The sequence below is a fragment of the Castanea sativa genome, chromosome 2, assembly GCF_040712315.1.
Source record: "Castanea sativa cultivar Marrone di Chiusa Pesio chromosome 2, ASM4071231v1".
Taxonomy (NCBI): Eukaryota; Viridiplantae; Streptophyta; class Magnoliopsida; order Fagales; family Fagaceae; genus Castanea; species Castanea sativa.
Window position 1 is genome coordinate 22874471 of NC_134014.1, and position 23177 is coordinate 22897647.

The 23177-nt window shown below is 35.5% G+C and overlaps 3 protein-coding genes across 4 annotated transcripts; 2 read left to right on the forward strand and 1 right to left on the reverse strand.

The window, feature by feature from the left end:
• The first annotated feature begins 1304 nt into the window (after positions 1-1304).
• LOC142624730 (carboxyl-terminal-processing peptidase 2, chloroplastic) lies at positions 1305-11045 on the forward strand. Of its 2 annotated transcripts, none has more exons than XR_012842368.1 (13): positions 1305-1498; positions 2465-2825; positions 2930-3079; positions 3938-4020; positions 4536-4744; positions 7563-7631; positions 8103-8221; positions 8605-8680; positions 8756-8797; positions 9412-9520; positions 9766-9795; positions 9982-10079; positions 10153-10171. XR_012842368.1 is itself a non-coding variant. In XM_075798465.1 (13 exons), exons 1-13 carry the CDS (start codon positions 1394-1396, stop codon positions 10464-10466), a joined length of 1641 nt encoding a protein of 546 aa, XP_075654580.1. In that variant the 5' UTR covers positions 1311-1393; the 3' UTR covers positions 10467-11045. The 2 variants fall into 2 exon arrangements, 1 of the variants encoding a protein (XP_075654580.1); XM_075798465.1 differs by lacking the exon at positions 9766-9795 and adding an exon at positions 10341-11045 and having other exon boundaries at positions 1311-1498; positions 10153-10246.
• Positions 11046-11075: 30 nt separating this feature from the next.
• Positions 11076-13300, reverse strand: LOC142624731 (uncharacterized). Its single transcript, XM_075798466.1, has 2 exons — positions 12845-13300; positions 11076-12033 (listed from the first exon to the last, which is right to left on the reverse strand). Exons 1-2 carry the CDS (start codon positions 13196-13198, stop codon positions 11506-11508), a joined length of 882 nt encoding a protein of 293 aa, XP_075654581.1. The 5' UTR covers positions 13199-13300; the 3' UTR covers positions 11076-11505.
• An 8156-nt stretch (positions 13301-21456) lies between these two features.
• LOC142625861 (small acidic protein 1) lies at positions 21457-21884 on the forward strand. The gene has a single exon (XM_075799601.1). It carries the CDS (start codon positions 21542-21544, stop codon positions 21728-21730), a length of 189 nt encoding a protein of 62 aa, XP_075655716.1. The 5' UTR covers positions 21457-21541; the 3' UTR covers positions 21731-21884.
• Positions 21885-23177: the final 1293 nt, after the last annotated feature.

Here is a 23177-nt window from a genome sequence, read left to right on the forward strand (position 1 = left end):
TAGGTTGTTGGGGTGGGGAGCTACTTGTCCTCCCAAATGTGAATGAGCCTTCCATTGCCAACCCTCCATCAGGTACCCTTCCGGATCACCTCCAGGCCTTTAAAAATGCTCTTCCATGTATATGACGGATTGCAGCCAAGCTTTGAGCTTAAAATGTCTCCATTTGGGTAGTATCTGCCTTTAAAGACTTTGGCACAGAGGGAGTCCGGGTTTGACAAGAGTCTCCAACCTTGCTTGGCAAGCATTGCTAGGTTGAAAGCTTGGAAATCCCGGAAACCCATTCCACCATTTGACTTTGCTTTGCACATTTTCTCCCAACTCACCCAAGCAATTTTCCCTTCTTCTTTTATTTGCCCCCACCAGAAATTTCTTATCATCCTTTCAATCTCCTCACACAAGCCTTTCGGGATTAGGAAGCAAATCATGGTATAGGTGGGAACCACTTGCGCTACTGCCTTTATCAAGATCTCCTTCCCTCATATGGACAATAATTTCCCTTTCCATCCCGCTAATTTCCTTCCAACTTTTTCCTTCACTTTCGCAAACACTTCGGTTTTTGATCTTCCAATAATGGATGGGAGTCCTAGATATTTACCATGCCTAGTATCTTGCATTGGACCCAGGATGTTCAACACTTCACACCTTTTTTCAAGAGGGGTGTTATGACTGAAGAAAACTGAGGATTTCTCAGCATCAACTTTCTGGCCAGAGGCAACTTAATAAATGAGATTAAAGAATTGGGGGATAATGGTGTGTAAAAGCCATATGTACTAATTAGTCAAAAGGGTTAGGTTTGACTGGTAAAACTATCTTCCACTTGACACCCGATTAATCATCTATTTTTTCTTTTTCCAAAAATCAAACCCGATGCTCAATTGATAGCACGATTGAAACCGTCATTATCCTTTGACTAGGACGGGTGGTTTGGGTTTGCTGAGTCTTTTAACAATTCTAAGTGCATTAAATGACACCTAGACACTGTAAGTTAAATTAATTCAAAATACATTTTTTTTATAAAAATTATAATTTAATAATTACAATAGGATAGGGAGATTTAAACTTTGAATATATTCATTGAAAATATTTAAAAAAAAAAAGTACTAATACTCTTGGTAATTCAAAATGAATTTTTTTTTGATATGTCAAAATGAAATTTTGGTTAAGCAGAAAATCATAAATGAAGTGAATAGAGTTTGACAAGATGTTTGGGAACTGGGACCGCCCAAAGTTTCATTTAATTAACAGCAGTACAGGACAGCTATATGAAATTAAGGGCTCTGGACTGGACTCTGGCCCATTTTGGGTGTCCAAAGTCCAAAGTCCAAAGCGCCAACGATAAGGTGGAACCCAAATAGCTCTGCTCTTCTCTGCTCTCTAAGGCCAGTGGCTGTGAATGGAGGTTCTCGCAAGCTCTTCTTCTGCTTCGTTATCTCCTCATTTCGCTATCTCTTATACCTACAAGAACCCTAACTTCACCGCCAAGGCAGCCACTCCACAGGTACTCATTTTCAATCAATCCAATTTCACTTCTTAGTATTGCCTTTCCTTTCGTTTCTAGGAAAATGAAATATGGTTTTACTGATTTCTTATGTTTTATTTTGTTTCTGTGGATTTTGTGTAGTTAATGTTGGAAAAATGACGTGATTAGGTTTTGTTTGTTGGCTTAGTTTTGCAAATTTCAAGCTTGGCTTAGATGAAGTTGGTTGCTGCTCTTTCTTGAATTGCGTCCAATTTGATTAATTTAAGCTTGGTTTTTGAATGAACCTAATGAGACTTAAAAGCTTGAAAAGGTTATTATTATTTTTTATATTTTTGAATTGGTTGCGGAGAAATGTGGTGAATGCAATGTAATCTGATTCCAATTCAGCAGATTTAGCCAAGGGCCTTGTAGGTCTGTGGCATATCCTGCTCTCACAACTGCTCCCACCCCTGTTGTTGTAACTAATGAATTATCAACAAAAGAATAAATTCCGCGGATTTGTTTGGTGGGAAGTCTGGCTTCTTGGATTTCTTTTATGTTATCTTGAGCTTACTGCTTTTAATTGAAACTGTTTCCTTCTTAATATGTGGATTTTGAAGAAAATGAGAACTTGTATGCATATGCATAACTGTTTTTTTTTTTGGGGTGGGGGGCCGCGTTTGAAACAAAATTTTTGGCCTTATTACTAGACCTGTATTACAACTTCAATTTTGTGCTCACGGTGACCCATGTTGCAAGAAAGATTACTAGTAATTGGATCATTACTACTACAATTTTAATTTATGGCACTGTATGCTTTTTTTGTTCCTATTAAATAAATCCATTCTGGCAGTTTCATCTTCCAATTTCCTTATACTATACTTTGGTGAAAGGTCTCAGAAATTCAGTGTATCCTAAAAAATAGTGCTGTATGACTGTCTGCATGTGAACTTTTTGAATTGTAGTCAAGGGGCAATTTTACAATTTCAGTTGGACTCTTTCCAGGTGCTGACATGGAAACCTCACCCCATTAGGATTGTAAAAGCTCAATTAAGGAGCTGCTTACCGTGTAAAAGGACAAATGCCAGAAACAAGCCGAGGAATTGGAGTAATATTGATGGAGGTTCTAAAAATTATTTCTTGCTTCAGTCTATATCAAGGCTTCATAAGAATTTATCTTCAAAGTGTGGTTTTTTTTCAATAAGTTCTGGACGCTTCAAATTGAGGAGATACTCTGGCACTCTTCAAAAAGTGATAGACTGTTCTGAAAAAATTAGGCGGCATGTCTCTGTTCTTTCTGTCCATTTACTCGTTGGAGTGATGCTGGTCATGTCACTTTCTGTTTCTGTTAGTAAGAGTCCATCCTGTAAGTTTAATCTCTTATAATAATTTTCTGGGAAATTTCAAATATTCAAGAATTAGATATTTTTTACTTTATTTTTCATCGTAATACTTATAGTCATTCTTCAGGGGCCCTCACTGAAGAGAATCTCCTCTTCTTAGAGGCATGGAGAACAATTGATCGTGCATATGTTGACAAAACTTTTAATGGACAGAGTTGGTTTCGGTACAGAGAAAATGCACTGCGCAATGAACCAATGAACACACGAGAACAGACATGTATGGCTTGCATTATTTGTAATAATTTAATTATGGTGGTTTTCTGTATTACCAGTGAGAAAGGGTTAATATGCCCAAATAATAGTCTAGTATTAATGTGGTAACATGGAGTTATATACTGAATGCGTGTAAAGGATTCCACAGTGGTTCCAGATGGGATAAATCATATTTTTATTGCATAGTCTCTTGCTTATTTGCCTGATGTACTTTTATGATTAAACATAATGAGCATCTTGTTTGGATTTGAACCAATGATTCACTCACCATCTCTTTGTTATGGAGGCTGAAGATGTGATATGCCTAGATGCCATTGATTTACCACCTCTTTAATGGTTTTTCAGATTACGAAATCAATGTGCTGAACATGTACAATGGACTTCTGCATGTCATGCCTCCTTTGATTTCAAAAAATGTTAGGACAGTTAATTTCTTGGAAAGCTTAGCTGCAGAAACTCTTCACTTAGGAACTTTAAAGATTGCTTGAATAGACTGTTTTCTGATGGGTTAGCTGCATGATGAGAGATCCCATGTCTTTGAATAGGCTATTGTTTCTTCTACCTCAACTTTAGGGCAACGTGAATTCAAATTCCATTGCTAATTCTACTTGTTGCAGTATGTGATTGTGTTAAATGTGTTGGAGAGAGAATGAATTTTATAGAAGAAATATGATTGGGAATGTACCTTGTTTTGATACATAGATGGTTTTGTGATATGCTGTATTTGATTTTTTTGTAATTCAATACACGTAACTTTAAACCTGTTCTATCATTTCATTGCAATTACTTATTAGTTAAAATTAGTACTTCTGTCTTCCCTATGCACTTCCTTTCTAAATCCTAGTGGTGTATTTGCATTCAGATACGGCAATAAGGAAGATGCTTGCCACATTGGATGATCCTTTTACTCGGTTTCTGGAGCCTGAAAAGTTCAAGAGTTTGCACGTATGATGCTATTTCTTCATGCCATCTTGGTATACTGCATCTTTGGCTTGAATAACAGAAACTCCTATATACTGTAGATAGGAATATACGTATTTTTTATTGTATTCTACTAGGTATATATTGAAAAAATATATACTTAATGGATTAAATTATTTTTTATTAATATCCTCAATTAGTTAGTTCTGACAATATCTTATGAAATTATACTAAGATAACATAAGTAGGTTGCTAAATTGGAATATAGTGAAAGAAGTAATCTAACATATGATGCATTCTTTTTGTCTTGAATTATTCATTCGTATCTGCAATATATCCATATTTTTTTCTGTTTATGTCCTCTTTATTTATGTGTTTTATGCCAAATTTATAATAATTTTTTTTTTCATTTCTGTATTTTATATATTTTGTGCCTTAAATTACTAGCTATGCTATACAAAATGTAGATACTGTCTACTTAGTGGGTTTTGCATATAAAAATTATCCCTAAAATCTGTTAATATATTCTTTGAAGGCAGTCTGGGACTCAAGGTGCTCTTACAGGTGTAGGCCTGTCAATTGGCTATCCCGCACAATTTGATGGATCACCTGCAGGACTTATTGTTATTTCAGCTGCTCCAGGAGGTCCTGCAAATAGGGCTGGACTTTTGCCTGGCGATGTTATTCTGGCAATTGATGATACAAGTACAGAAATGATGGGCATATATGATGCAGCAGAGCGGTTGCAGTGAGTTTCTTACATTGCCAACTTCTTAACCTGTCAAATATGTGCTCTTTTTCTGATATAGTAAATGCAATAATGTTGTTGCATTGTAACTTATTGCTGAAGTCCCATTCTTCAATTATCACACACTTCCATGCACAAAAAGAGATGATTTTTTGTGTGTGCTTTACTGTTTAGTTAGGTCCCCTCGATGTAGTTTGCAAATTGAAATGTACCAGGAAGCAATTCAAAGTCGCCCAACTTTTATGCCATGGTGTCTTTGGTGGCGATATTGATAAATGTCCATAAGGTGCCTGAGTTTTAGCACTAGGAGTATTTTCCAAATGAATATTGAAATTCCATATCATGAATCCCTTTTAACATTGTCAAGTTTATGCCACATCTCATATCATAATAAGTCTATAATTACAGAACAGATTATCCAATTCCCACTTTTTGCGTAGAAAATAATGCGTGTATTGTAGCCTTTATTGAATCTGTAAAGAATTAAGTTCCTTCAGTTTGTAATGAATTTGAATCATTAACATTTTCATGATTTTGAAGTATGCTTTCCTTTTGAGACGACTCCTGGTAATATGCATACCAGAAGGCAAGACCGGGGTGGTCAGAGTTTAGCTCTGTGTTAAGCTTACTAACGCATCTTGAGGAAGAGAATTGGCATAAAAATAGAGCTCTATGGTTGAAGGAGGGGGACAAAAACTCAGGTTTTTTCACCGCGTGGGTAACTCTCATAGAAGAGAAAATTTTATTGGTAAGTTTTAAGTGGATGGTGTGCTACACTTAGAAGAGAGAGAAGTGAAGGATGCAGCTGTACATTTCTATAAAGACCTAAATTTTGAGCCAGAACTCTGGAGACCCTGTGTGAAAAGATTATTGATGTTCACTATTGATGAGAATAGTAGCAGATGGTTGGAGAGGCCATTTGAAAAAGAAGAAATTTTGGGCCTTTACATAGTATGGATGGTGATTAGGCACTAGGGCTGGACGGATTCACAATGGTGCTTTCCAAATGTTGTTGGGACACTGTAGAGGGGAATATTTTACATGTATTTGAGGAGTTCTACAACTACTGCAAATTTAAGAAGTCATGATATGAATGGGGAGGAGGTGGCTGGATGGATTTACATTGATGTTTTTCAAACATTGTTGAGACACTATAGAGGGGTATATTTTACAGGCATTTGAGAAGTTCTACAACTACTGCAAAATTAAGAAGTCAATAAAAGCCTCATTTATTGCTTTAATTCCAATTATATATATACACACATATTTGATTCCTAAGAAGACCATGGAATATAAGGGATTTTTGTCCTATTGGTTTGGTTGGGAGTGTGTATAAATCACTTGTGGAGGTACTTGCTAACCATTTAAAGAAAGTGGTTGGAGACCTTGTATCATCCTCCCTAAATGCCTATGTTGGAGGTAGGCAAATTATTGATTATGTGCTTATGGCTAATGAATGGTTGGATAGCCGTGTAAGGAGTGGTGTACATGGACTTATTTGCAAGTTAGATATTGAAAATTCTTATGACCATGTGAATTGGGAGTGTTTACTTCCTATTTTTAAAGTTTGGGTTTGGAGATAACTGAAGAACTGGATCCAATTCTATATATCAACTGTTCATTTTTCATTATAATCAATGGCATTATAACAAGTTTTTTGGCAGCTCAAGAAAATTGAGATGAGTTGATCCTGGGTTCTATTTGAAAGTGGAGAAACTGGGTTTTGAATCTTACATCAATTTGGGTTGTAAGTTTGTTCTTTGCCTATGAATTACATGGGACTTACACTAGGCTCTTCCTCTAAGGCTCGGAATGTTTAGAATACGATGATTGAAAAGGTGGAGAGAAGGCTTGTGGGATGGAAAAAGTTGTACTTATTCAAGGGAGGAAGAATAACTCTACTTAAGTGTATATTATCTTTGCTCCCTACTTTACTTCTTTGTTTACAATGCCCTTTCATATCTCCAATAGGTTGGAAAATCTCCAAAGAGACTTTTTTGTGGGGAGGAATGGGTGATTCAACTAAGTTTCATTTAGTCGATTGAGGTATAGTGTACTCATTGGAGAAAGAGGGCATGTTAAGTATCTGAATATGAAGCACCTTTAATTGAGCCCTCTCAGGGAAATGGCATTGGAGATTTGGGAAAAGGGAGCAACTGTAGAGAAGGATAGTCTGAGTGATATTCTGAGGATATTTAGTTTGGGTTTATTTACTCATTCAGAAGTGGTAAACGAAAAGGGAAGTATATTATTGAAGGTTATTATGCTACAATAAAATTGGGACAGCTAAAACATAGAAGGATATTCTGAGTGTTAATGGTGCCACCTGTTGGATCAGATCTTAGAGCCTAGATTTTTTTTTTTTTTGGATAGGTAAATAGTGGGGGAGGGGGGAAGTGGGGTTCGAACCACAAACATTGGACACCACAAATGATGTGATTACCACTGGGCTGTCACTTGTACCTTAGCCTAGGTTTGATAATATAACCATATAATCAATTCCAAAATGGAATGATTCTCACTACACACAAGAGAAAAGCCCAAGTCTAGAGGGCAGCTACCATGTGTAAGTGAATGATGTAGCCACTTCACAACTAAGTGATTATTGATCTGGCAACTGACCTGAGCTTGTTTTAAGTGAAGAGATTCATGATGATTAAACTTTACATCTGATTTATGATATAATTGTTTTTATTGCATAAGTGACATAAGATTTTGTTTTAATAGAAATTTTTTAGCAGCACATTTTTATTTACAGCCAGGTTTTCACCCTTTCATTTCTTCTCTAGTTTGGTTAAACTTTTTAATTAAATTGCAGGGGACCTGAAGGAAGTTCAGTGGAATTGACCATTCGTAGTGGACCCGAAATAAAGCATGTAGCTTTGACGTGAGCTCTCTCTCTCCAGAGTGCATGAATTTAAAAATGACTGAGGGAAACTTTATTCCAATTTTGCTAGCGGTGAAATTGCCAATGAGCTGTGGCTCAAATGACATCTCCTCTCCTTGTAAGAGGAAGGTGGAGGCCTGGAGGGTGAGGCCTGGAGGATTCAAGACCCACCGAATTCCTGTGTAATTAACAAAAAAAAAATGATGGCAAATTAACTTTGGATATCCCAGGATAGTTTGAGCAAGTATATTTATGCTTTATTGCATTAAGCTTAGTCACTTTGATATGAATATTTGTATCATCATTAAATTACAAAGGTTTGACAAAAACCTCCCCAACCCTTGGCTGCCTGAGCTACAGCTGAGGTGGTGAGCTTAGTTCTCATTTGAGCTGGAAAAAAATCAACACTTTTCTTTGTGCATTTTATATTTTACTTAAAAATTTACTAATTCACCAACTACTGCCTTCCAGGCGAGAGAAAGTTTCACTAAATCCAGTGAAGTCACGACTATGCCAAGTGCCTGGTTCAGGGAGGGATTCCCGTAGGATCGGTTATATCAAATTAACTTCGTTCAACCAAAATGCATCTGGTAAGTGGAACTACTTGTTATCCAAATATCCTCTCCAATCAGATTTTAATCTGATAAGTTGGAACAAGTATATCTACATGCTCTTGTGTGTGTGTGTGTGTGTGTGTGTATATATTCATGCATAAGAGCTTAGTTTCTTAATTTCTAGTGGTGTACTGAATTGGTCAACCTTTGTCTTATATATTTGTTAAGAATAAGACATTTATTTTTTGATAGGTAAGGCAAATGAGACAGTAATATTTTTATCTTATATAGTTACGCATAAGTGAAATGGTCAAAATTCCTTATAGCTATTCTTCATTACCTTATTTGATACTTGTATTCATTTTATATTTCAAATTTAAATTTCTGCAATTTATATTGAAAGCTTTTATCCCTTCTAGGTGCTGTCAAGGAAGCAATTGATACTTTAAGGAGTAACAGTGTTAATGCCTTTGTGTTGGACCTTCGAGATAATAGGTGATTATCTTTCAATTCGCTTCATTTTTTACTTCGCCCTTTGAAAGGCTTTCTTAAAGCTTAAATTTGGTGCAGCGGTGGTCTTTTCCCAGAAGGAATTGAGATTGCCAAGATTTGGTAAGCTACAATGGTAAAAAATTTACATTTATATTGCATGCATTCACTTTACCTATTCTGGTGCCCTTATACTACCAGTCAATTGGTATAATTTTGCTGATGGAGGAAAAGGATGATGAAAAGTTTGGCTCCATCATTAACTAGTGCTTCCTGATAATTGCATGTGTTTCTCATTTAGACAAACGCTCATGTATCGATTTGAAACATTTGACTTGTATTGTATGTGCCCAAACACATGGATGTTTCGTGCACTTTCTGCTGCCCTGGCTTGTGTAAAATCATCCAACAAGTAAAATTTCCATGATTTTTATGATGCAATTTTATATTTTTACTTGGTTAAATACTTTTTTTTTTCATAATTAATTCTTTTTCTCATTGAGTCTACTAGATACCTTCCTAGTTACTAATTAGTGGCATGCTTTACTTGTTTAAAAGATTTGGGAAATGATTATTTTTCTTTAAAGTTCACACATTGGGTATTACTGTACTGCAATTATATCATTAGGAGCACCTGTTGCTATCTTGTTCGTAGTCTTTAATAAACTAAGCTGGTATTTCATTTTATGTGATCCAATGTATGCAGCACAAGTTCTCATTTGTCTGCTTCCATTCAGGTTGGACAAAGGTGTCATTGTGTATATTTGTGATAGTCGTGGTGTTCGAGATATCTATGACACAGACGGGAGCAATGCAATAGCTGCTTCAGAACCCCTTGCTGTGCTGGTATACTTTTGTATATTCTATAATACAACTTTGTCATGATCATCTGTAACATTTGAGAGACATATTTGCAAATGTCTGCGCTATGGATATATGGAATTACAGAATCATTATACTGACTATTGTGATTGGGTATTTGGGTTTGTTCATTGTCAATATCTTCTCTCTCAATGTTTAGTCTTGGACTAATTATTCTTGTTTCTTTTCTTTCTTGCTATTTCTAATTTCTAATATATTGTCTTATATAGATGGAACCTTTCTGACAGTTGCTATCCAAAGTAACTACAAAACTTCCTCTACATTCCATGTTTGTTTAATCAATTTATAGGATTTTTTCTGATCCTAATTTCCATTTTTCCATTGTTATCATATGCATATGTGGTGGTGGAACTTTATCTTCTAAGATCATAATTGTTCTTATGGTGAAAAATTGATGACAATATCCTTTACTGAATTTCCATTAGGTTAACAAAGGAACTGCTAGTGCAAGTGAAATTTTAGCTGGTGCCTTGAAAGACAATAAACGTGCTGTGCTGTTTGGAGAACCCACATATGGGAAAGGGTAATGACTTTTACTTCAAGCACAATCATTAAAATCATTTATTCCTGACATGAGCCACCCATCCAAATTGCAGCAAGATTCAGTCAGTTTTTGAGCTATCGGATGGCTCTGGCTTGGCTGTTACAGTTGCTCGATATGAGACACCTGCTCACACAGATATTGATAAGGTCTATTACTGAGTCTCTCTCTCTCTCATACACACACACACACACACATCTATTGTTCCTAATCCTACTTCCTTCAACTTGACTCTTGATACAGGTTGGTGTAATTCCTGACCATCCTCTACCCACAACATTTCCCAAGGACGAGGAGGGTTTTTGTAGCTGCCTGCAGGACCCTGCATCTACTTGCTATATGAATAGAGTCCAGCTATTTGCAAGATGACAGAATATTGTGGTGTTAGCAATGCTTTTAAGAGAACTGCAGATTTTTTTATGAAATTTAGTCTTCGAATTATTTAGGAACTTCATTCAATTATTGAGTGTACAGGGATGTTGTTCATTCAATTATCAAAGTGTAAATTTAGCACAGCAAAAACAGCCTGATTAAGCTGTAAAGAGGCTTTTTTTTTTAAGGCAATATTTGATTCATGATGGTCAGAGGGACCAAAAAAAATGAAACCCCTTGTCATGGAGAAATTTTCTTGCCATGGCAAAGTGCAATCCAAGTGCAGCGTAAATGACAAGATATCCCGGTGGCCTCGAGAATACATCAAGCAATTGATAATGGTGCATACATTGTCCATTTGTTCTGTTTAAGAGTACCTTCCTAAAAGAAATGAGTTCCAACAGGGAGGCATTGTTGATTCATAGTAAATGGAATCTCTGTTATAGACTTATAGGAGACTTCCAATCACGTATGCAGGAGAGTTTTCAAACTGAATGAATTATTATTATATTTTTTATTTTTTTTATAGTTGAAATTCGATTGTACAGGGTTAGTCTGGATGGGTTTTGGAGGGCCTTTTCTACTTATTTTTCAATCTTACTTCCATATTCGAAAGTTGAGATTATAAATTAAATTCAAAAAATGCCACAAAAAGTACAAGTCCTGCTGCCAGGAGGGGGAAAAAAAAAGACAAAAAGGCCTTCAGAGTAAGATAAATATGTCGGTTCTATAGCAATATATGAAAAGCCTTGATCAATATCGCTTTTTCTTTGTATTCTGCACCATTTATTCTGAGGAACAAAGGAATTGACCTGAGCATGTCATCAAATAAACCATCACCAGGATGTTTATATACGCAGATTGCTCCCACGATTTTTTTTTCCTCCAATTTGGCTTTAACTGATTCAACTTGGAAGGAAAGATGATCAAGTAAGAAGAAGAACCCATTGCCCCTTAAATACAGTGAATCAGTCTGAGTCCTTGCAGGAAAAACCCATCAAATTCATGCTCTAAATTCGAGCTTGCTTGGTGGTCATCAGTATAACATCTTGGTCCAGGAACCCAAAAAAGGGAAAACAGCAATCAACAATCTCAAGAGCAGAGGTGCGTCACTTTTTCTAACCTTGCGGCTTAACTTTCCGTTATCTGTCGGTGTCTTTCGTGACCCACCAGTTTTTCGAGTTGCTCGCCATGCAGACCGAGATCTATCTAGATCATCCCAACCACCAAACTTTGGTGCATCTCCACCACCATTAGAAGCTGACCCATCGTTGCCAACTATCCACGATTGATATCCCACCTTTCCCTTTCTGGTTTCCTGGCTTTCACCTTGTTCTTCTGCCCCCATTTCAACACTACTTGCAGTGCTGGCAGCTGGTTTCCTCCTCATCCTGGACCTGCGTTTTGTCTTGCTTTGTGTCTTTCCCCACAACTTATCAAATGCCAAAGAAAGAGCTGACTGACCAAGGGGGAGTGCCAATGCCATAAGAAAAGCTTTTGGGCCTGAAGCTAGCAGCCAGGATGCAATAATTGCTGGAAGTGCCCAGCCATAAGATCTAAACACCTGCACTGACCAAAAAGCAAACATATTGAAATGTTTTAGACCTTAGACAAAGTCAATCCTGAATTATGAATAAACCAACACAGATTTTTTTCTAGTGAAAAATTCATTTCTTAGAAAAGATTATTGCAGGGTGCATATCTGACCTGGAACTAAAAATAATGTAATTGAAGTGTTTCATCATAAATCTTTGTTGAGAGTTCATTATATCAGAATGCTTCTATACCAAAAAGCAATGATGTCACATAATTCCCTCGAGGAAAATAACTTGCATAAATAATATATATTAAAAAAGAGAAGTTCAAGAAATTGGGCAAAAAAGTTAGATCATCATTTCAAATAAGGGGGGACTCATTATTGCCTTGCATTGCTACTAAGTTGGTCGGGGGAGTGCCCTCAACAATAATTGCAGTTATCAAACATATGGCCATAAACAGACATACACAACAAGCATAGTCATTTTAAAAATATTTAGCTCATTTCAGTATCCCAAAGTTTGTCCCAGAATGTTCTTAATCATTGCCCCAACGTTCTTCCCTTAAAGACTTGACTTAAATGTTTTGCAACTCAAAGAGGTATTCAATATTCATGCATATAGAGAATCAATACATAATGAATCTAAAGCTATCTACCAAAATTATAGAAGAGTAAATAACAAACAAAAATGGACCCACTCATTTTTTTTTAAACAACAAAATCAGCTAGAGAAGGTAAAGCTTAATTTTGCTTAAATATCAAAATCCAAAGAAGCCCATCTCCTCAAGCTAATGTAAGAGGTAACAATAAAAAAAAATAAGGGTTGAATTGAATATACCTTAAAAATCCAGAAACTATCAATGACTTCCTCGAAGATTCCACCAGGACCTTCCTCTGTTGCCGATGAGTAAGAAGAGTCATCAGACCACCAACGCCTTTTCTTCTTCTTCTTATTCCACCTACCTCCGAAGCCAAATTCAGAGCCTTCGTCTTCATCTTCATCCTCTTCTTCTTCAACTTGGGTTTCGACATTGGAGTCCCAGCGACGGTAGTAGACAGAGGTGCAGGAGCGGCGAAAAGGAGAGGAAAGGTGATGAGGAAAAGAGGTTTTGGGTGGATGAGGTTGTCGATGACGATGAGGAGTAGAGATGAAGCAGGGTGGCTGTGTGAGGGTGAGGAGTTTGGTTTCCATTTCGCCACGTCTTTACTTCCTTCTCCTCCATTCAACTTTGATTTCCATCATCTTTGGAGGTATTGGAGTTCGGATTATTGTTTGGGTTTCCGGGGAATAAATAACAGTACTATGAACTTATCAGTAACATTTTTATAATACTTTTATAACAAATTTTAATTTGCAGACGAGTTTTTTAATTTGAATTCACTACAAAAATTATTTTTTAGTCCATTAGTAAGTAACAATGCAAAGCATAAGATTTATTTTGAAAGTACTATGAAAATTTTGTGAATATATTATTTCTTTTAAATGAGTGGATTCTATTTTAAAGGTCTAGCTAACCGATACTTTTTAAGACATTTATTAATATATCATTTTAAGATAGCTTTAATACTACTTTAAAAAGCTATAAAAAAATTTAGTTTTTTTTTCATGAAAAGTTTCTAAAAATATTTCATAAACTAATACATTTAGATCATCCATTGACTTTTCTTTAAAAAAAAAAAAAATTATTTGTAGATGATGTGGCCAAAATACAAACTACAATTTTTTTAGCTTGTCACTTAAAAAAAGTACAAATTAAAAAAATGATATGTTCACAAACTTGGTGTCGGGGGTGAAAAAGTTTCATTTCCAACAAATGAGATTTATGTTGGGTCAGGAGCCTAAACCGAAACTCGACAATGGACTTGATGCACGGCCCAAAGGCTATTGGCGAAGATCCAAATAATTCACCATATTTTTATGCCTTGGCCCTAGGTTGAGACTTACAAGAACGGCCCATAAACAATCCCTTCAGCAAACATGTCAGTGTGGTTAAAAGCATACTGTAAGAAATAGCCTAGCAATAAAATGTTTCTGCAGAAAATGACTCAGCCGTAAAATGTTTTTGTAGAAAAGAGTAACCCAACTGTAAAGTGCTTCTGTAGAAAAAAGTAACCCAGCTGTTAAGTGCTTCTGCAGAAAAAATAACTCAACCGTAAAGTGCTTTTGCAGAAAAGAACAACCCAGCCGTAAAGTGCTTCTGCAGAAAATAACTAAGCTGTAAAATATTTCACAGATTAAGGGAAAACATCCATGTTTTCGGACTCATTAGCCGTTAGCTCTGGAGAAGAGTCTTCTAATACAACAATATGAGAGAAAAATTCTATAGTAACAGTTACATCATAACCATCAATAGTAAATGAATAAGTAAATATCGTGGGTTCTATAATAGCAAATAATGAGGAAAGCTTAGTGTGAGATGAAGGGAGAGAGAGAGATCCCAACTAGTGCAGCAAGACCATTATGGTGCCAAGGCATGCTCATGAATGTAGTATATATAATGAGTGAAGAGAGTCATTTGTGAGTAGTATGAGTAATGAGCGACAGTGTATAGCAGGGCTGCTGGGACTTTCTGCTGGGGGGGAGCTGTGTGTTTTTAAGTAAGGTATGAGGGGTGTTTTTGAGTTAGGAGTTGAAGAACTTAGTTCCCATGCTTGGAAGTTGAGAGCTTAGTGACTTAGAACTTTGCTAGAATTTAGAGAAAGCTAGACAGAAGGGTTGAGTGAGAGTTTTTTTTTTTTTTTTATGAGTTTTTTTCTTGGTATGTTCTTGTTGTTGATGCATTAATGGAGAGTTCCATTTATAGTTGGGTTTTAGGGGCTAATTAGCAAATATCTTCTGCTAAATCTTCCCCAATCTTCAAAAAATCCTTAGAAAATCGTTCCTAGGATTTTAGCTAAAGGTGGTAAGTTTAACTTTTGGAAGATTCTTGCTGTTTTGGGTAATAATAGCTGGGATTCTGACTTAGCATTGAATGTTGATTGGCCTTGGTTAATGGGATTAGAGCATGCATTAGGCTAATGATCTTGGCTGTGCTGCTACTAGATTTAGAGCTCCCTAGGGCAGGTTGTATCACCTCAAACTAGGTGTCAACCTTGGAGCCTTTGCTGGGAACTTTGCTAGGATCCCCTTGGTGCCCTCCAAACCACATTTCCCTAAGTTTCCCCATTAGGGGTTCATGTGCTTGGTCCATGAACCAGAGAATACACATTTTTAGCATGAAAATGAGTTGATTTCAAGTTGTTTCAGGAGTTTTAATGGCCTGGTCATGGTTGCCTTTGATGCTTGACCGAATGAGTTGGAGGAGAAAGAAGAGGCAGCTAGCTGAAGCCCTTCAGCTTTCTGTTAAGTCAGCTTCAGCTTTATGTCACATGAGTAATGATGAAATTTCAGCTTGTGAAGGAAGGTTTCAACCTCTAATGGACACGTGTCCCCTTCTGACCCGATTGGACAAGTTGGGATCTGATGGCAGTGGGCTCCAACTGTTGAATTGTGCTGAGTTTTGGCTGATTAGCTCACGTGAGCCTCAGCTGCTGGGATTTAAGTATGGGCTAGGCTGGCCCAGCTGGGCTTTATATTTGAGCTTCTTTGGGCTTGATTATCCCTACAAAATGAAGAGTTTTGCCATGGATGATATACATGGGCTTTTATAAATTTTGTAAGAGAAGTATTTCTTGAAGGGTGAGTATTTATATTTCCCATGAGTGAGGAATTTAGTATATGTGAAATAAGTGTTAAGATAATTTTTGAGTTTTGTAAATATGTGCTAAAATAGCATTTGAGTTTTATAAAATAGTTGCCAAAATAATATTTGGACTTTATGAAATAATTGCCAAAATGATATTTGGCTTTTAGAAATAGTTGCCAAAAATAACATTTGGGCTTTTAGAAATAGTTTCCAAAACAATATTTGGGTTTTATGAAATAGTACCAAAATAATATTGGGCTTTTAGAAATAGTTGCCAAAACAATATTTGGGCTTTATGAAATAGTGCCAAAATAATATTGGGTTTTAGAAATAGTTGTCAAAACAATATTTGGGCTTTATGAAATAGTTGCCAAAATAATATTTGGGCTTTGTTAAATAGTGCCAAATTAATATTTGGGCTTTGTAAAATAGTTTTCCAAATTAGCATTTGGACTTTGTAAAATAGTGCCAAATTAGTATTTGGGTTTTTGTAAAATAGTGCCAAATTAATATTTGAACTTTTGTAAAATAGTTTGCCAAATTAGTATTTAGGCTTTGTAAAATAGTGCCAAATTAGTATTTGGGCTTTTGTAAAATAGTTTGCTGAATATTGGGCTTTGTAAAATGGTTGTCAAATTAGTATTCGGGCTTTGTTAAAATAGTTTGAGATTTTTGTAAAGATATTGTCGTGTAGCAACGGACTTAGAGGTGCTGTATAGTAACGGACTTAGTAAGGTGCCATGTAGCAACGGACTTAGTAAGGTGCCGTGTAACAACAGGCTTAGAAGAGGTGCCGTGTAGCAACGGGCTTAGAAAATGTGCCGTGTAGCAACGGGCTTAGAAAAGGCGCCGTGTAGCAACGGGCTTAGAAAAGGCGCCGTGTAGCAACGGGCTTAGTAAAAGTGCCGTGTAGCAACGGACTTAGAGGTGTCGTGTAGTAACGGGCTTAGAAAAGGTGCCGTGTAGCAACGGACTTAGAAAATGTGCCGTGTAGTAACATGCTTAGTAAAGGTGCCGTGTAGCAACGGGTTTAGAAAATGTGCTGTGTAGTAACATGCTTAGTAAAGGTGCCGTGTAGCAACGGGCTTAGTAAAGGGTTTTGTTGGGCTTTTTTGTGGGGAGAGTATAATTTGTGACCCAACGTTGGTAGCAAGGTGATGGGTATTTTTGTGAAAACCCAAGTTGGATAATATATAATGGGTAATATTTGTGAGAGGGCCCAAGGTAATTTGTGGGGCTTATATACGTAGGAAATATTTGTGGGAGCCCAATAACGTGTAGAATATTTAAGTAATACGTGGGAGATATTTATGTGGGCTTCAAAATAATTCTTGGGCTTGTGTGGGTATTTTTCTGAGTGGGTTAAAGAAATTAGGGTCCGAAAATTTGTACCTTTGTACTTAAAGGATGAAATAGTACTATAGTCAAAGGTTGGGATATTAAGAACAAAGTTAGGATTTTGAGTGAGAAGAGGCAAGAGTAGGGGTGGCAAAATCGATATGACCCGCGAACTCGACACGACACGATACGAAATTAGTAGATTATGAGTTGAGGCTTAATGAGTCCGTGTTATATTCGGGTTGACACGATTAGTCCGTTTAATAAATAGGTTGTGTTAGTGTCCATCATATGAAACTCGTTTGATCCGTTAAATTAAATGACATTTTACCAATATATCTTTCAAACCCTAGGTATATAAATTTATTAGTTATTGTGGTTTATTTTCTTTGACATATTATGATCGATTATTTGTGATATTGAGATATGTTTTAGTTTTGAATGATTATTTTTTATGCAGTTATTTGTTAGTTCTGAATTTTATATTAAAATTATTTATTTATTTGGTTTTTCATATTTCATATCAATTTGGTTAATACTAAAATTAGTTTTTTTTTTTCTTTCCATTTTGATAAAATATGATAAACAGGTTGACACGATTAACTCGTTTAATAAAAGGGTTGTGTTAGGATTGAGAAATCTTGACCTGTTTAATAAACATGTCGGGTTAGGGTTGACCCATATAGTTGAATACTCATAGGTCGACACAACACGAACCTGACACTCGAACACGAATTGCCACCCCTAGGTGAGATACACTTATATATCCATGTATGTTTTTATTTTTATTTATTTTTTATCCCAAGCTTCTTTAGGGAACTTCATTAAACACTTAAGTTGCAATCATCCTATACTAATGCTTTGAGATAAATTTCATTGATCATTTAAAATCCAAACAGAAACCCACAAAAGAATTAAACTTTAATGAAAATTTGAATAAAGAAAGTGTAATTTTTTGTGAAAGGATGGAAGTATTGAAAAAAATGGGTGTGTGTGAGAGAGAGAGAGAGAGAGAGAGAGAGAGAGAGAGAGAGAGAGAATCTTCAAAACCCCAAATTTGCTAAAAAAGAGATGAGAAAGGATGACCAAATACATTGTAATAGTTCATACCAGGAGGATCTATATTTGTAATTTCCTCAATAATCATATTGGACTCTATAGTTTGTTGTTGTTGTTGTTGTTACCACTTGAGCAACAATGGTGCTCTATCTCTCTTCAACTCATACATAGAACATTTTTTTTTTTTTTTAAATTTTCAAAGCTTCGGGCAGATTTTATGTTGTTATTTGAGCTATTTTTTGGTTTTTAGTTAGTTATTTAGGCCTAGGTTTAAATTTTTTAGGACTCAAGTTCAAAACCAAGCTTTATACATATTATGTTTTGCTTTTTCTCACTTTTGCCTTTTCTCATAGGTCCAAGCATAGCTCCGTCTTTGGATATTGATAATAGCTTAAAAGTATAATATTATCTCAGTTTTGGTAGGCATTATAACATCTATTTTGTGTTTATTTTCACACTTGCAAGTAAATATGAAAGTTTGCAAGTTTCTCTAAAATATACTTGATGATGCACGAGAATCAGTAGGTTGAATGCTCCGGGTTACGGTGATGGCTTGAAGACCTGAAGAGAGAAGAAAGACTGTCAAGGGTGACCGGTGTGAACCGGCTAAGGATCCTCCAATGGTTAAGTCAGTTTTCTCTCTAGAATACAAGGATAATGAATTAGTGAGTAGTAGAACTTACCTTAGTTGAATGAGACTTGATCCTTTTATAGAGAGTTAGAAGTGGGTCTACTTGTTCGGATCCACCATCATCATGAGAGATGTGTGGAGTTAATGAACAAAATGGAGCGGATTTCAGGGAATCCTCCCCACGTTCTAGAATGATAGATCATGGTCTGATTGCATAGAGCTTGTAGAAAGCTCCTTTGAAATTGGCTAAGTATTGTTTGGTCGTCCATGCTCTCACATGCTATGGATGACCATCTTGATTTGGACAATCACGATATTCATGGATGGATCCTATTCATGTTTGTGGTGTTTATGTTGGGGTTCCTTCCTTGTAAACACTTTGGACGTGATCTGGTCATGGACGACTACCATGGATGAACCAAGTTTAATTTAGATCCCATCAATACTTATTATGTGTATTTTTCTTTTGTAGGAGATTAAAACTAATGAGCTAAGCATGAGAGAATCCAAGGGTGAAGATCAATTGAGAAGTGGCTTCTGAAAAATTTAATGAGTTAAAGATGTATGGAAACATAAAAGGAAAGAGAGAAATTCATTTGAACCACAGATGGAAAAAATCGTGGCATGGAAATATTCTGATCAATTTTGGTATTTTGGCCATATCTTTTTACTTCGATATCGGATTGACTTGATTTATGCGACCACGAAAAGAGGACTTAAAGATCTAAAACTTTGTAGTTTACCAAAACTTTAAAATCTGCCGTATCCAAGTCCAAAACCAACCTGGAAGTTGACTTACTGTTGAAAAACGAGAATTGACATTGTATATTTTCCTTTTTGGGAAGCATGCGTTTTAGGGTTTTGAATATTATAAATATTAAAGTGATACAAGGGCAGCCATGTTTTTGAGCTGCTGGAAAACCTTATTTTTCATCAATTTGTGAGATTTTTTTTTTTATTCTCTATGGAAGCTTAAGAACCTAAACTAGGGTTAAGGGTGAGTCCCCAATGTTGTAAGTTGTCCACTATTCAATCCAAGCATGTTTTTCACGTTTTGATAATTGAAATCAATTGTTCTATTTTTCTTAATTATTTTTCTAGATTGATATTTAATTTCTAATTATATTCTTGAATCTTCTTATTGTTAGAATATGGTTTTGTAATATTTCTAGTAAAACATGGTAATCTTGTTAGATATTATTTTGCCATAATATTGCCTCTAAGGTATGCGATGTTCTTGAGTTTTTTTAGCAAAGTTATTATTTTCTAGACTAAATTGTTGGAACAATTGATGAATGTAATCAACCAAAGAGAGTTCTATTAATAAAGCTTATTTTTAAATCTTTCAATCGAATAGTTTATGTGTTTACTTTCCTGATTGTGTATTAAATTGGATTGGTAGTGGATGCTTAACAATATTGGTAGACAAACTCTAACACCCTAGTGATTTTAATTATTGAATTTACTAAACTTTATTTTCCTAGGTTTCAATCATATTTTTCTATATATTATTGGTGCTTTTGACGTGTTTTTGTTTTCCTTTTTTCGGTGGAACAACAACCTTAGCTACACTATAATTTCCGTTACAAAATTGGATGACACTACGCTACAAAATTTTAGTTCTATTGAAATAATGACATGCCATATATATATATATATATATATATATATATATATGGCATGTCATTATTTCATTAGAACTAAAATTGATCACTTTGTATTATTTATGGACTAAAACCAATTACTTTAAGGTTTCATCAAAATATGTTTTTGAGTTGAAAATAACATTTTAAAAAAAGTAGTAAAAATAAAAGAGTATTAATTACTAGCCTCATCACACTTGCTTTGCGTGTGCGATGAGACTTTTTTTTTTTTGAGTTTAGACTCTATAGAGTCATAATTTTTTATTCATAACCAAAATTTCTATAACACATTTCATATAATTCATGCATAGATGAAAAGGTATGATACACAACATAATTCAATTGAGAAAGTAGTATATAATTTTGCTCAAAAGCTTGCCAAATTTTACCAAAAACGCATAACCATCGAGAAAAATTCAATATATGAAACAGAGAGTGCGAAAGAACTGAGAGAATATTGTGAGTTTGTAGTTTGAGGGATGTTATTAGAATTTTTCCTTACACATTCCACAACATTGAGAAGGGAAAGAGAGGAAGAAATGAAAATTGAAGTTTTTTTTTTGGGGGCAAATTACAACTTTACCACATGTGGTTTGACTGAAATTTAAGTTGTGTTTTTGAAGAAGATATATATAAAAGTGGAGCAAAAGTACATAATTAGCAATTTTTTAACCGAGGTGGATTGCAAAACTCTAATTAAGTTAACTCAGGGGTAAAATGTTAAATTTCAAATCATGGATAAGTACTTAAATTTAAGCCAAATCACAAATGAATAATTTGTAATTTACCCTCTTTTTTGTTTTTGTTTTTGTTTAAGAAGTTGCAATTGATTTCTAGGTGAGTTTTTTTTAATTATTTTTTAACGTGTGGCAGGTTTTTTTTTTTTCCTTAATAGATGGTGGAGTACCAAACTTTTATTTTTTTTTTTGTTGATGATAAAGGTTGCGTTACTTGGGCAGGAATGTATGGAAGTTGATAGAAGGCGGAGTACTAAACTTTTAAATAAAACGACACGCCGTCAAAGAATACGCCTTTTAAAGGAAAAAAAAAAATTTGAGTGAACTCACCAGTCACCCTTCTCTCAATTATATAAAGCTTAGCAATAATTCCTCTAGAACCTACCACAGAAGCGAGAGATCTTTTATCAGAAAACCAAATTAGCAAAGCCCTAGAGGGAGATGAGAGCAATGCCGATGGACTTCTTCGCAGACATGGACGACCAGCCTTCCACTATGGCCATGGACGTCGACGACGTTGATCCACTCGAGATCTTCGGTGAGGGCGTCATCTCCATGGACAGCAAGCTCGCCGATGCCGATTTCTACAACGCATTCGAAGACGATTTCGATGACTCTGACATCAATTGAACCTGTCTTCATCTCTTCATCTTTATCATCATGATTTATGAACGTTTCTTCTTTTCTAGGATTTTTTTTTAAATCTTTTATTTCTCTGTGATGAAACTATGTGTCTGCCGCTTTAATTCTATATATGAATATCTGTAGATATCTAGTTTCGACCTTCTTGAATCTTTAATTATTTTTTCCATGTTCTTGAGTTATGGTGGTGTCTTCTTATAGTTGTACTTTTTTTTTAAAATAGGGTTTCCGTAAATTGCAGAGAAAATTTCCTCTGTTTGGTTGCTAAGAAAATCGATTGAATATGATTGCTAGAGAACTTGTGTGATTGAAAAATGAAGAATCAATATGCAAGTCAAATCCCCATTATATATAAATATGGATTCCATTATAATTTATTATTATTAATTTAAAGGAGTGAAAGATGTAGCCCTGTTGTGGATGCATTTGGATTGAGGGGGAGTACAGTAGAGTTGGCTGGAAATTAGCGTCAACTCTACTCTACTCTTCCTCCCTCCCCACCTCTATTCAAACAGGTCTACTGCTTTTACTTTCTAACTCAATATCTTTTATATAATTTAACATGTTTTTATAAAAGAAAGCGCAAATGGAATTCTTTACTTAACTAGAATAGGTGTTGTATTTTGCTTGGAGATAACGCGAGCTAGTGTGTGTGTAAATATGCTGTTGAGCTGAAAAGGACTCTGCTTATTTGGTTCATCTTTTAGTTAGTGCAAATTTTATCTACTTAAAGTTCTACCCATCCAACATGGGTGGGGACTGTCTCAGGTATTTTCCATCTTAGAAACCGTCTTGCATATGAGTATAATCCGCATTGGGTTCTTCTTTGTAAGGTTCCCAAGAAAATTACCTGTCTCATTTTCTGTGGTATTTGCAATTTTCCATTAGGTGTTTGCGGTCTTGATTGAATTTTAGCGATTGCTGCTCCAATTCAGAGGCAGATTTGCTTTGTGGGACTTAGTATGGATTTGCTGTAGGTGTTTGATGTAGGATTCATGCTGTTGTGATGAAGGTATGAGTTGGTAACAACAATGATATCCAGAAAACCTTCATATCTGACTTTAAGCAGGATTCTGGTACTTTTAGAAATTTGGTGAATCGGCTAGGACCGGTAAATGATTTTATTTTGAAATTTTTTATTGTTAGGTGATGGATTTGACCTTATTTGGCTATCTAACATCCTTTACCTTGAGTTTGGGATCTGTAGTATCTATGTTATTTGGAATGCTAATTGTTGTATTTGATCGCACTTTGGTTTAACCTTGGTAGGATAGGTTGCTGGTCTGTTTTAATGCACTCAAGGTGTAATGGATTTGGTACTTTTGGCTAATGTTGCCTGATCAGCTGGATTTTTTTTGGGTTGAATTAAGGCAGCATGTCCATCTAATAATATAAATTAGATTAGAATGATTCAGACATTAAGCCAGTTTTGCAC